At 43.2% G+C, this 12,940-nt stretch overlaps 1 protein-coding gene across 2 annotated transcripts; it reads right to left on the reverse strand.

Annotated features, from left to right (window-relative positions):
• Nucleotides 1-985: 985 nt before the first annotated feature.
• On the reverse strand, nucleotides 986-10,919 carry SYF2 (SYF2 pre-mRNA-splicing factor). Of its 2 annotated transcripts, XM_011977882.1 has the most exons (7): nucleotides 10,845-10,919; nucleotides 10,507-10,614; nucleotides 7,718-7,843; nucleotides 6,838-6,955; nucleotides 6,162-6,252; nucleotides 3,333-3,431; nucleotides 986-1,745 (listed from the first exon to the last, which is right to left on the reverse strand). In XM_011977882.1, the coding sequence occupies exons 1-7, from the start codon at nucleotides 10,866-10,868 to the stop codon at nucleotides 1,580-1,582; spliced, it is 732 nt and encodes a 243-aa protein (XP_011833272.1). In that variant the 5' UTR covers nucleotides 10,869-10,919; the 3' UTR covers nucleotides 986-1,579. The 2 variants fall into 2 exon arrangements, with proteins under 2 accessions (XP_011833272.1, XP_011833273.1); XM_011977883.1 differs by lacking the exon at nucleotides 7,718-7,843 and having other exon boundaries at nucleotides 10,845-10,917.
• Between the last annotated feature and the right edge of the window lie 2,021 nt (nucleotides 10,920-12,940).

The raw sequence follows: 12,940 nt of genomic DNA on the forward strand, positions 1-12,940 counted from the left end.
CACCAGCCTGGGCAACATGGTGAGACCTCATCTCTACAGAAAAATAAATAACCTTCTGTTATGTCCTTTTTCACGTTGCAGGTGGATATGAAAAAAAAAAAAAAAAAAAAAATGCCAGGAGAGGAAACAAAGGGAGAACAGAAATTTTTTCTAAAGTGCTGTTAATTTAAAGAGAATAATTAATCACCAGTGGCATCATATGTTATGCTGCCTTTAAACACTAAAGTTGAAGTATTTGAATTTTTTTTGAGACAGAGTCTTGCTCTGTTACCCAGGCTGGAGTACAGTGGCGTGATCTCGGCTCACTGCAACCTCTGCCTCCTAGGTTCAAGCAATTCTCCCGCCTCAGCCTCCCAAAGTGCAGGGATTACAGGCACCCGCCACCACGCCCGGCTAATTTTTGTATTTTTAGTAGAGATGGGATTTCACCATGTTGGCCAGGCTGGTCTCGAACTCCTGATCTTAAGTGATCCACCTGCCTCAGCTTCCCAAAGCGCTGGGATTACAGGCATGAGGCACCGCACCCAGCCAATATTTGAAATTTTCTGAGCTTCGGACTTCTTTGAATTTAAAATGTCCCAATTAGATATTTAGCATTTCATTCAACATATAGAAAAAACAGCAATCTTTCTATCTGGAGTTTTATAAAAATATATCTATTGCAGTGATAACAGTATTGTGGTCATTTAAGTTTTTATCTTTCAGAGATACATACTAAAATATTTATAGATGAAATTACACATCTAGTATTTGCATCAAAATAAGAGTCATGAAGAAAGTAAATGGAAATAAAGATGAAGCAGGACTGGCCATGAGTTGATGATTGTTGAACAGGGTACTGGGTATATGGGATTCACCAAGGGTATTGGGTGTATGGAATTTTCCATAATAAAACGTTCCTTCAGTGTTTGTAGAATGGAAGCATGTATGTGTATGAACGAATGTATACATACAAATACTTGTTTTAAATAATAGATTTAAAATGTTAGGAATTCTAATCCAAAGCATTTTATTGCTTTTTAAAAAGGGAACTGCACATGGTCAGTATCATGGGAGAATAGCTCCACTCCTTCCTGACCTCGGTCACAGGCCGCCATGAGGAGAGACTGCTCCAGCCCTCCAGTGGCCACTGCCATCTTCCTCATTACTGTCCGTGGCTTTGGAGTCCATAACCCCAAGTGGCCCCTGAGTCTAGACTCTATCAAATTCCACAATGATAGCAACAATGACTGCATCTGATGTATGCTGCTGGCAATCTTAAGCCCAAAATGCTTCAAAGATTAAACAGCCATATACATTTAAAATACATAGAAAAATAATATAATTAGAATGTATACAAAGTAGATTATTACAAAACAACTTCACTACAAGAAATACATCTTATATCCAAACACAAAAATGTGGAAATATACATGAAAGGATATATGTTTAAGAAATCACATTTTTATTTCTAAATGCTGAGTGAGAAGGCATAGACTACTAAATTCTGGATTACTGATAAAATTTCAAAAAGAACTTGATTTTGCTAGCAGAAATTTTTACCCCATTCTCAAGCTTCTATAAACAGTTCTTGAAGGGATTAGACAGCTGTTCCTCTTTCCAAATTCTGTTTAATTTCAGCTGTGTATTTCCCATAGAATCTTTCGGCTTTCTTGTTGAATTTGGCATTCCTTTCATTAATGTAGTCGATATCTGCATCATCGTTATAAGGACGTCTCCGGCTATATTTGTCTCGTTTTTCAATCCTGGAGAAAGAAGAAAATTTACAAAATTCAAAATTGCCTTCTCTTTTGATCTTAATAAAACGTGACCAAACAGGAATAAAATCTACATTTAGACTAGCACACATTGTGAGGGCTGGAGGAAACCAGGCCAGTTTTCATCACATTCAAGTTGAAACTGAATTAATGGCACAACTCAGAATATGAACTGTGAAATCCAGTAAATACAACAAATTCACCTTCAGAATGCTAGAGCAATCATCCCTTGTTGGGAACTTGACTGTACTGAAGAACCACTTAAAAGAAGATAACTATTGGCTGGGCATGGCGGCTATAATCCCATGCCTGTAATCCCACTATTTTTGGAGGACAAGGCCTCCCAAAAGGTCCTCTGGGAGGATCACTTAAGCCCAGGAGCTCCAGACCAGGGCCTGGACAACATAGGGAGACTCCATCACTATAAAAAAAAAAATTTAAATACATTTTCTAAAAAAGAAGATAACTATAACAATATTAAATAGGCCAGGCACAGTGGCTCATGCCTGTAACCCCAGCACTTTGGGAGGCCAAGGCAGGTGGATCACCTGAGGCCAGGAGTTTGAGACCAACCTGGTCAACATGGCAAAACCCTGTCTCTACTAAAAATACAAAAATTAGCCAGGAGTGGTGGCACACGCCTGTGGTCCCAGTTATTCAGGAGGCTGAGGCAAGAGAATCACTTGAACCCGGAAGGCAGAGGCTGTGGTGAGCCGAGATCATGACACTGCGCTCCAGCCTGGGCAAGAGTGAGACTCTCTCAAAAAAAAAAAAAAAAAATTATATTAAATAATAACCACAGCTAATACTGAGGGCATAATATGTGCCAGACACTTTTTTTTTTTCCTGAGATAGGGTCTCGCTCTGTCGCCCAAGCTGGAGTGCAGTGCTGCAATCACAGTTCACTGCACCCTCCACTTCTTGGACTCAAGTGATCCTCCTGACTGAGTCTCCCAAGTAGCTGGGACTGCAGGCACACACCACCAAGCCCAGCTAATTCTTGTTTTTCTCTTTTTTTGTAAAGACAGGGTTTCGCTATGTTGCCCAGGCTGTTCTCAAACTTCTGGGCTCAAGCAACCCTTCTGCCTCAGCCTCCCAAAGTGTTACGATTATAGGCAGGAGCCACCACACCCAGCCCGGACACTATTCTTAATACTTTACATGTATTAACTCTTAAAATATATTTTCATTCTGCTCTACCTAATAGTCACCTCTATCAGTATTAAGAAACACAAACCTAAGTGAAGAACATTTACTACAACATTCTTGCTTCTTCAAATCAAACAGGGGAGTGGTTGTTAAAGTAAAACACTTAAAGAAGGATCATTTTTTTAGACCTTTCCTCTTCAATAGTAACAATTCAATTTCATCAATATTCTGCATCTCCATTCCAAATCAGATATATTCAACCCATACTTGCTATGCATCCCCAAACCACTATAGACAGGTCAAAAATTAGCAAGTATAATTTCTATCTTGTGAATTCATTCTAAGCACATCAGATTTAGGTGCATATTCCAAGTGCATTTTGTCATGAAGTATTTACAATCTCAGGCTGCTCTACTGAATGCTTACTGTTTTTCCAGATCTATGACCATCCTGTCAATTTCCTCTGTGGAAGGCACGTGTGTTCCATGAAGAAGACTATTGGATGTTGGGAAAAACTCTTCTCCACTGAAAAGACAGCAAAATGAACTTATGGTAACACTATAAATGCTCCATTTTTTTTTTTTTTTGAGACGGAGTCTCGCTCTGTCTCCCAAGCTGGATGCAGTGGCCCAATCTCGGCCCACTACAACCTCCGCCTCCTGGGTTCAAGCGATTCTGCTGCCTCGGCACTCCCCCTCCTCCAAGTAGCTGGGACTACAGGCGTCCGCCACCACTCCCGGCTAATTTTTGTATTTTTAGTAGAGACGGGGTTTCACCGTATTGGCCAGGCTGGTCTCGAACTCCTGACCTTGTGATCCGCCTGCCTCGGCCTCCCTAAGTGCTGGGATTACAACTCCTGACCTTGTGATCTGCCCACCTCGGCCTCTCAAAGTGCTGGCATTACAAGCTTGAGCCACTGCGCCCAGCAAATGCTCCATTTTCAAATTTCAAACTAAACTACCATACACGATAAGAAAGAAAATATACACATGTATTTACTGTGAGATCCTACTTTAATTTTTTCTTTAAAAAAAATACAGGTTGGGTGCAGCGGCTCTCGTCTGTAATCTCAGGACTTTGGGAGGCCAAGGCAGGTGGATCGTTTGAGGTCAGGAGTTCAAGACCAGCCTGGCCAATACGGCAAAGCCCTGTCTCTACTAAAAATATTAAAAATTAGCTGGGCGTGGTGACACACACCTGTAGTCCCAGCTACTTGGGGAGGCTGAGGCAGGAGAAGTACTTGAACCCGGGAGGTGGAGGCTGCAGTGACCCAAGATCGCCCCACTGTGCTCCAGCTTAGGCAACAAAGTGAGACTCCGTCTCAAAAAAAAAATTTTTGTAATTAAAAGAATAAAAATAGGGTCATGTGGAGGCTGGGCACGGTGGCTCACGCCTGTAATCCCAGCACTTTGGGAGGCTGAGGCAGGTGGATCACCAGGTCAGGAGTTTGAGACCAGCCTAGCCAAGATGGCAAAATCCTGTCTCTACTAAAAATACAAAAATTAGCTGGGTGTGGTGGCGGGTGCCTATAATCCCAGCTACTTGGGAGGCTGAGACAGGAGAATTGCTTGAACCTGGGAGGCTGAGGTTGCAGTGAGCCGAGATCACACCACTGCACTCCAGCCTGGGCAACAGTGCAAGACTCCATCTCAAAAAAAAAAAAAAAAATAGGACCATGTGCAGTGGCTTATACCAGTAATCCAGGCACTTTGGGAGGCTAAGGTGGGCACATCACCTGAGGTCACGAGTTTGAGACCAGCCTGGCCAATATGGTGAAACCCCATCTCTAAAAAATTAGCCAGGCATGGTGGTGGGCACCTGTAATCCCAGCTACTTGGCAGGAGAATCACTTGAACCTGAGAGGTGGAGCATGCAGTGAGACGAGATTGTGCCACTGCACTCCAGCCTGGGCGACAGAGCAAGACTCTGTCTCAAAAAAAATAAAAATAAAAATAAAAAATAAAAAATTACAGAATTGAAAGGAACCTAAGTCATCAACTCCTCCAACACCTTCACTCTACAGATCAAAGAGCCAACAGGCAGAGAGGCTCCAGGACTTATCAGATGTCACAAAGTGCTAGGGACAGAGTTGGGATTAGAGCTCCATCCTGAGGTTATTTCCTTTTCCACTAAAGCAAACTGCCAAACTACAGCAGCCCACCACCTGTTTATTCATAAATGAATCCTCTGCAGCCGCTTTTGCACTGCAGCAGCACAGCTGAGTAGCTGTGACAGAGATTATATGGCTCACAAAGCTGAAAATATTTACTATCTGGTCCTTCACAGAAAAAGTTTACCAACCCCAGCACTAAAGCATTCTGCCTCCTAAAATAATATCTCAGTAACTACAACAATCAGAGTGTTAACCAATCAACAACCAGTCTTAGAATGCCCAGTTAAGAAAAAAACAAAAAACAAAAAACAGGTGATTAATTTAATTGCTGTGAAGTAAGCAATAAACAGTGCTGTCAAAACAGAGACTAGGCCTGGCACAGTGGCTCACACCTGTAATCTCAACCCTGTGGGAGGCCAAAGAGAGAGGATCACTTGAGGCCAGGAATTTGAGACAGCCTGAGCAACACAGTGAGATCCCGTCTCTACAAAAAAATTAATTAGCCAGGAATCGTGGCACATGCCTGTAATCCTAGCTACTGGGGAGGCTGATGTGGGAGGCTCCCTTGAGGCCGAAGTTTGAGGTTACAATGAATTATGATGGTGTCAATGCACTCCAGCTTAGGCAACAGAGCGAGACACTGTCTCTTTAAAAAATAAAATAAAATAAAAAAACCAGAAGGGCCAGGCAAGGAAGGCCAGGCACAGTAGCTCACACCTGTAATCCCAGCACTTTGGGAGGCCGAGGTGGACGGATAACTTAAGGTCAGGAGTTCAAGACCAGCCTGGCCAACATGGTGAAACCCCATCTCAGCTAAAAATATAAAAATTAGTTGGGCATGGTGGCGGGCACCTATAATCCCAGCTACTCGGGAGACTGAGGCAGGAAAATCACTTGAACCCAGGAGGCAGAGGTTGCAGTGAGTTGAGACTGCACCATTCAGTGCACTCCAGCGTGGGCAAGACAGCAAGACTCCGTCTCAAAGGAAAAAAAAATCCAGAAAAAACAGAGACCACCCTTAGACAGCTATTAATAACCCATACCTTAGCATTGAAGTATGTTTCTATTTATGTATACATACACACACACAAACACAAACACACAAATATATCCACATCAGCTCAGGATGAAAAAGGACTCACTGTTTTTCTCTCAGTCTCTCATACGTTTCCATGTCAGGTTTGATCTGCTTGGTCAACCGATGATACTGGCGTAACTGGGCAGCAGCATAATCTAAAAATATAAAATCAGAATCTGAGATAATATATTTCCTTGTTTGGACCTTCCTATTGAGAGAAAAATCTAAATTATCACAGGTAAGTATCGTTTATCCAAAATGCTTGGAATCGGAAGTGTTTCCGATTTTTTTCAGATTTTGGAATATCTGCATTATACTTAAATTCAAAATCTGAAATGCTCCAATCAGCATTTCCTTTGAGCATCACAGCATCATGTTGGCACTCAAACAGTTTTGGATTTTGCAACATTTTGGATTTCAGATTTTCAGACAAGGGACACTCAATCTGTGTGAAGTAATATATGCCCAAAACACTATTCTAAGCATAGCTTCTATCCTGAAGATGCTGACAAACAGACTTTGATAAATTTTACCATCAAGTATTTAAAAATCCGGCTAACTGAAGCACAGCCTTTTTTTTAACTTCTGTCCTAAGAGACGTATTTGTACTTTTCTTGGTCTTTGGGCCTCATCAAGAATATCCCATGAAGCACAAGAGGCACATCCTTTCTTGAAACCAGAAACAATGAAGGAAATGACTAACAGCCCAGTCAATAAAGTTCAATAAAGGTCAATCTGACCTGAAAATCCCAGATCAGGATTTTTCCTCTTCTTTTTCCTCTCCCATTTTTCTGCATCTTCTGCACTGATCTCCAGCAACTTCACTTTCTCATAGTCTTCTCCTCTTGATGCACATTCCTAAAGAGAAGAAAAAAGCTGACACCTACAATTATGATACAAGCAATAACTTCATCTACTTTACATCAAGAAAGATCCAATAAATATTAACCAATATTTTAATAGTATTTTTTTTAGTTGGAGTTTCACTGGCTCTGTCACCCAGGCTGGAGCTCAGTGGTGTGATCTCAGCTCACTGCAACCTCCACCTCCCAGGTTCAAGGGATTCTCATGTCTCAGCCTCCCAACTAGCTGGGACTACAGGCACATGCCTCCATGACCGGCTAATTTTTGTATTTTTAGTAGAGATGGGGTTTCGCCATGTTGGCCAGGCTGGTCTCAAATTCCTGACCTCAAGTGATCTGCCTGCCTCAGCCTCCCAAAGTGCTGGGATTACAGGCATGAGCCACTGCACCCGGCCACTGTAATAGTATTTAAAGGAAATCTGGGAATACACTATGGTATATAAGTGAGCACATGATACTTATTGAGTGTTAATCAGGTGTCAGACCTTGTTTTAAATGTTTTACATGCATTAACTCACTGAATTAATAATGAACTCAAATAATTATTGTTACAGTTCCTGTTTTATTGATGAGAAAACAGAGGTACAGAGAAGTCAAATAAACTCACCCAAAGTGTCGCAGTCGGTACTGAACAGAACCAGAATTTCAATTCTGGCAGCTTGGCCTAAGAGCCAGTGTATTCAACCACCATGTTGTAGTGTCTTGATACAACAGAATGATTGACTAAATCACTTATGAAGATAAAACAGTTCCTAACCTTTTTCTTTTCTTCTTCCTGTAGTTCCCACTCCAAACGAGCTTTTTTGGCTTCCCAATTTGCAGGTAATTTTAGTCTTTTATCTTCTTCCACAACTTCCTGGTGATTTAATTTACGAGCTTCATTCTAAAACCGTAACACAAGAAGTCTGTCAGCTAAAACATGAAAATAAATCCAGATACATTTTGCCTTCTTTGAGGAGGGTCAGGCAGGACATATTAATAAGGTGACCCCATTTTATCCTAAAAGCAACAGACAGCCATCATAGTATTTTAAGCCAGGGAATGGCCTAATAGGGTCTATATTTTTATGTAATCAAGAAAAATGTGTTGAGTTGCACTGGTTTGCTGTTCCAGAGCCCTGGGGGTTAAAATCAGCTTTGCCTCTATTGAGTTGTGTGGTCCCTTTTTATTGGATCAGAACAAGGTTTTGCAACATTGGGGACCATACTATAGTGGCACTTAAGTAGACTTTATTTGGCATTAATATTAAATCGGACAGGCACGGTGGCTCACGCCTGTAATCCTAGCACTTTGGGAGGCTGAGGCAGGTGGATCACCTGAGGTCAGGAGTTCAAGACCAGGCTAGCCAACATGGCGAAACCCCGTCTCTACTTAAAATTCAAAAATTAGCCGGGCATGGTGGCGCACACCTGTAATCCCAGCTACTCGGGAGGCTGAAGCAGGAGAATCACTTGAACCCAGGAGGCAGAGGTTGCAGTGAGCCAAGATTGCACCACCGCACTCCAACCTGGGTGACAGAGCAAGACACCTCAAAAAACAAAATTACATCACATGATGTGAAAGACACTTTTTTTTTTTTTTTTTTTGAGACAGAATCTCACTCTGTCACTCAAGCTGGAGTATACTGGAGCATCTCAGTTCATTTCAACTTTCGCCTCCAGGGTTCAAACAATTCTCCTGCCTCAGCCTCCCAAGTAGCTGGGATTACAAGCATGTGCCACAATGCCTGGCTTATTTTTTGTATTTTTAGTAGAAACAGGGTTTTGCAGTTTGGCCAGGCTGGTCTCGAACTCCTGGCCTCAAATGATCTGCCCGCCTCAGCCTCCCAATGTGCTGGGATTACAGGCATGCACCACCACACCGGGCCTCAATTATCTTTTAATCCTAATTCAAGAAAAATGCCTCAATTTGGGTTAGAGGATTTAATACCTATCTTAATGCCTCTAATGCTTTCCAAGTTCCCCTCCTTTTAAAAATATTTTCAGTTTACATTGGCAAATGAAAAATGAAAGGAATTTGAAGTACCATTGAAGAGTCTTTTTTTTTTTTTTTTTTTTTGAAGCTTGGGGTAGCAGGGAGAGGTGTCTATTTTTAAATAAACCTAATTGTATAAAACAAAATGAGTATACCATCTTAAGAAAAACTTAAGTTAGACATTTCTTAGGTCATAAGCTGGTGGCAGTTTGTCCATGAAGCCCTGCCTCCTAATTTCCAAACATGTGTTCCTTACACAATCATTCTAAATATTTAAGCATGTCCTTTTAATTGTTTATTAGATTAACTTTCCCTAGGCAAAGAGAGATACTCCTCCCAACAACCATCCCTAGTATATTCTTGGCTCTGGAAAAGTCCTGCAATTAAAGACACCAAGAACACACATATGGTCAACAAAGTTGAGTCTGTTGCATAGAAGAAGAGAGCAAACCACGGGGAACTGTGGGCATTTGAGTGGAAGGGCGTTAGAAGGGGCTCGTTCCAGGATTTGGGTTTGTATCAGGTGACTGGGGGGAGGGTTAAGGATCTGGATTGAGTACTGTCAGAAAGCAGAGGCTTTCTACAATTAGGTATCTTAAATTTTTATATAGGAGGCAGAAGTAACGGAGACTAATGCTGTATTTGGTAATAACTGTCACTGGTGTTAGCCAGAATAAAGAAATACGTGGTCATTCTTGTGCTTCGAGAAGTCTTCTTTGTTTTGTCTCACTACAACAGTCAGAGTGATTTTGGGGTTTTGTGAACCCATGGCCTGTCAGGTCACTCCATGCTGAAATAGGGGCTGCTTTTCTCTTTCTCTGCTCCAACTGCAGCCAGCTATTTGCTGGACTCTTATCCCTAATACAAATTTTCTTTGAATTTGTTCCCTTTGCTTGGATTCTCTTTCTCTAACTCCTTTAGTTGTCTGGCTTTCAAACAGTAGTTTAGGTGTCACCTATTACGAAGCACCCCCTGGAGACCCACAAACTGCATTCATCTCTCCTCCTCTGCACTTCCAGGGCACTTAAGACATCCGATTCCCTATCAACTGGCTGAACTACCACGCTGTAGACTTTCAAAGGTTTCCCATTATTTTTTTAATTTTCTTTTTATTCTTTTCCCCTAGAAGTCCTAGAGACAGATGATTATTTTCTCCCTTTTCAAACAGATTCTGATAGAAGATTATTTTTTAAATCAAGTGAACCAGGTCTCTTACTGACACAAGTTTCTTCCTGTCTCTAGCTCTACATATTTCCCTAGGTAAAATGAAGAATTTGTTAGAATCACAGAGCAGGGAGGTTGTTAGTAATGGACACTCGCAAACCTAACCCAGATACATTAAATTGGATGTGGGTATGAGGGGGGCTGGAGTGAACAGGTATATTTTCAAAAGTTCTCATTAACGATCCCCATGTGCTGCCAGGGTTGAGTACCACCGAACAGAGCTTTCCTCTCAGATGATCCTGCTCTGTTGGTCTGTCAGACGCAGTGGTGTGGCTTCCTCGTCCCCTCTACAAAAGCGCAAAGGCTTGGCCAGGTGACGGATCTGAGCCGGCCTCCAAGACTACTCACCCGCAACAGGTGCAGCTCCCGGAATTTGCGCAGTCTCTGTTCGCGCTTCTGACCGGCCAGCTCCGCCGCCGCAGTGAGGGACCCCTCTTCCGCGCTGTCCACCAGCACCTGCGGCAAAGAGAACTGGCTTCAGGCAGAGCCAGCTCGGCTTCTCCCAGGACGGCCCAGGCCGAGTCCCCGCCGGTCCCCACAGGCTGGGCCTAGGGCCTCCACCGCCGACTTGATCCCAGTGTCTGAGCCTCCCTGAAGCGAAACTAGACTTCGCCTCCACCTCTCTCCAGGCCGCTCCCCGGAACCCTCACCAACAAAACCCCCGGTGTAGAGTCGCTCGAACTCACCTCGGATGCAGCGACAGCCGCCATCACAACCTTTCTCTCTTCCCACTTCCGGCAACAACATACAGCACTTCCGTCAGCCTTCAGACAGCCGGGCCGATGCGTACAAATGAGCTCCCATAAGCCCCGCCCCTTCCGGGCGGCCTCCGGAAGTTGGGACCCTTTTAGCTGTGAAACGTTTCGGATTGGGCAGGGTCTCGCGCAGCCGCGAGAAGCCGCGTGGGCAAGGACAGCGGGAGTTGAGTCGCCAAGAAAAGGGTTGGGAAGATCTCAGAATCGGAGGACTAGAAAAAAATGACCAAAAGGAGCCTAATAGAAACTCCCCTACTCTGAACGCTGTTCCTGGAAACCGCCTTTTCAAAGACAGTGAGAGAAATCTAACATGGCTCACTCCAACTTGCTTCTAGCCTCGCAGGGCGGCTGTCTTCGCTCATTCCTGGGCATAAACCAAGCTCACCATGGGAGAATTTACAGTTTAACTTTTAAGCAAGGATGAGCATAGCCCCTCCCTTAAACAGTCCCCCGCCTTGTTCGGGGGCTGAAACTGTCTTTATGAAATTAATGAAAGACCGGGAGGTTAGGAATATGAGGGGCGAATTCTGCTAAAATGTAGTAAACGATAACCAGCCATTGTTTCGGAGGACATCGGATGTGTAACTTCCCCAATTACTCCTGTAGGTAACGTCATTATTGTAGAACCTAAGATTGGTCTTTTGAGGCATTTTTGAGACTTTCGCATTCTGGCAACTAACTGACCCCACCCGGACTCGTGACTCATGACCCAACCGCTTCCTCTGCCCCACTCCTCCCCAAAGAGGCGGGCTCAGCTGTTGAGGAGTGTAGTCCACACCCCTATGATTGCATCTCCAACCAATCAGCAGCACCCATTCCCTGTTGCTCTGCCCACACCAAACCAGCTGAAAAACCCTAACCTCTGAGCTGACCCTTCAGGAAAACTTCCTTGAGTGGTAACCCTTCTTCCCTGAGGCCAGCCTCACATTAATACAACTCTATACTGCAGTAGCACTTCTCAGTGAATTGGTTTTGTCTGTAGTGGGCAGGAAGAACCTGTAGTGCCATTCATTCCTGTAAGTGGAAAGTTCTTTCCGTTTAGAGCTTAGCATGTTGTCACCTTCTCCAAGAAGCAGGTCTTGGCCAGGTGTGGTGGTTCATGGCTGCAATCCCAGCAAATTGCCGGGCCGAGGCGGGAGGATTGCTTGAGCCCAGGAGTTCAAGACCAGCCTGGACAACAAAGTGAGAATCAGTCTCTAAATTTAAAAATAATACAAATAAAAAGAATTTTTGTTTGTGTGTGTGTGTGGTTTTTGTTTGTTTGAGACGGAGTCTTGCCCTGTGACCCAGGCTGGAGTGCAATGGCACTGATTTTGGCTCACTGCAACCTCCGCCTCCCGGGTTCAGACAATTCTCCTGCCTCAGCTTCCCGAGTAGCTAGGATTGCGGGTGCCTGCCACCATGCCCAGCTACTTTTTGTATTTTTAGTAGAGACAGGGTTTCACCGTGTTGACCAGGCTGGTCTTGAACTCCTGACCTCGTGATCCGCCCACCTCAGCCTCCCAAAGTGCTGGGATTACAGACGTGAGCCACCGTGCCCAGACATAAAAATAAAGTTTTAAAAAAAGAGGCAGGTCTTCCCTGACTACCGTCTCACTTTTAGTACTGTCACTATTTTAATTCTTTCCAATTGCATAAGTTTTCTTTTTGTCTGTCCATTTTCTATTTTCCTCATCAGCGTTATTACTGGAGAACAGCAGGGTCCACCCGTCTTGTTTACTCTTACATGCTCAGTGAAGAGGCAATGCCAGAATTACTAACAGTGCTAAAGTTATTAAGATAATTCAGTAAGGTGCTGGATATAAGAGGAATATATGAAAATTATTTTTTTCTGCACTAACAACTACTAGTTAGATACAGAAATGAAAAAGTAATCCTAAAATGAAAAGATATCTAGGTACAAAATGTAAATAGTAACATAAAAATAAAAAATACTTTGAAGTAAATGAAATCTGAATAAGGCGGATAAGCTATTTTCTGGTTGGAAGACTTAATATCATAAAAACAATTATCACAAAGGAGTATCT

The sequence above is a fragment of the Mandrillus leucophaeus genome, unplaced genomic scaffold (assembly GCF_000951045.1).
Source record: "Mandrillus leucophaeus isolate KB7577 unplaced genomic scaffold, Mleu.le_1.0 Scaffold185, whole genome shotgun sequence".
Classification (NCBI taxonomy): Eukaryota; Metazoa; Chordata; class Mammalia; order Primates; family Cercopithecidae; genus Mandrillus; species Mandrillus leucophaeus.

Excerpts from the sequence above, each read along its gene's own strand:
- SYF2 (XM_011977882.1), bottom strand. The coding sequence starts at position 10,868 with ATGGCGGCTGTCGCTGCATCCGAG. Across the intron at positions 7,844-10,506 it reads GGGAGCTGCACCTGTTGCGG|AATGAAGCTCGTAAATTAAA; the intron begins GTGAGTAGTCTT and ends TTACGGTTTTAG. Across the intron at positions 6,253-6,837 it reads TCCTGATCTGGGATTTTCAG|ATTATGCTGCTGCCCAGTTA; the intron begins GTCAGATTGACC and ends TTATATTTTTAG.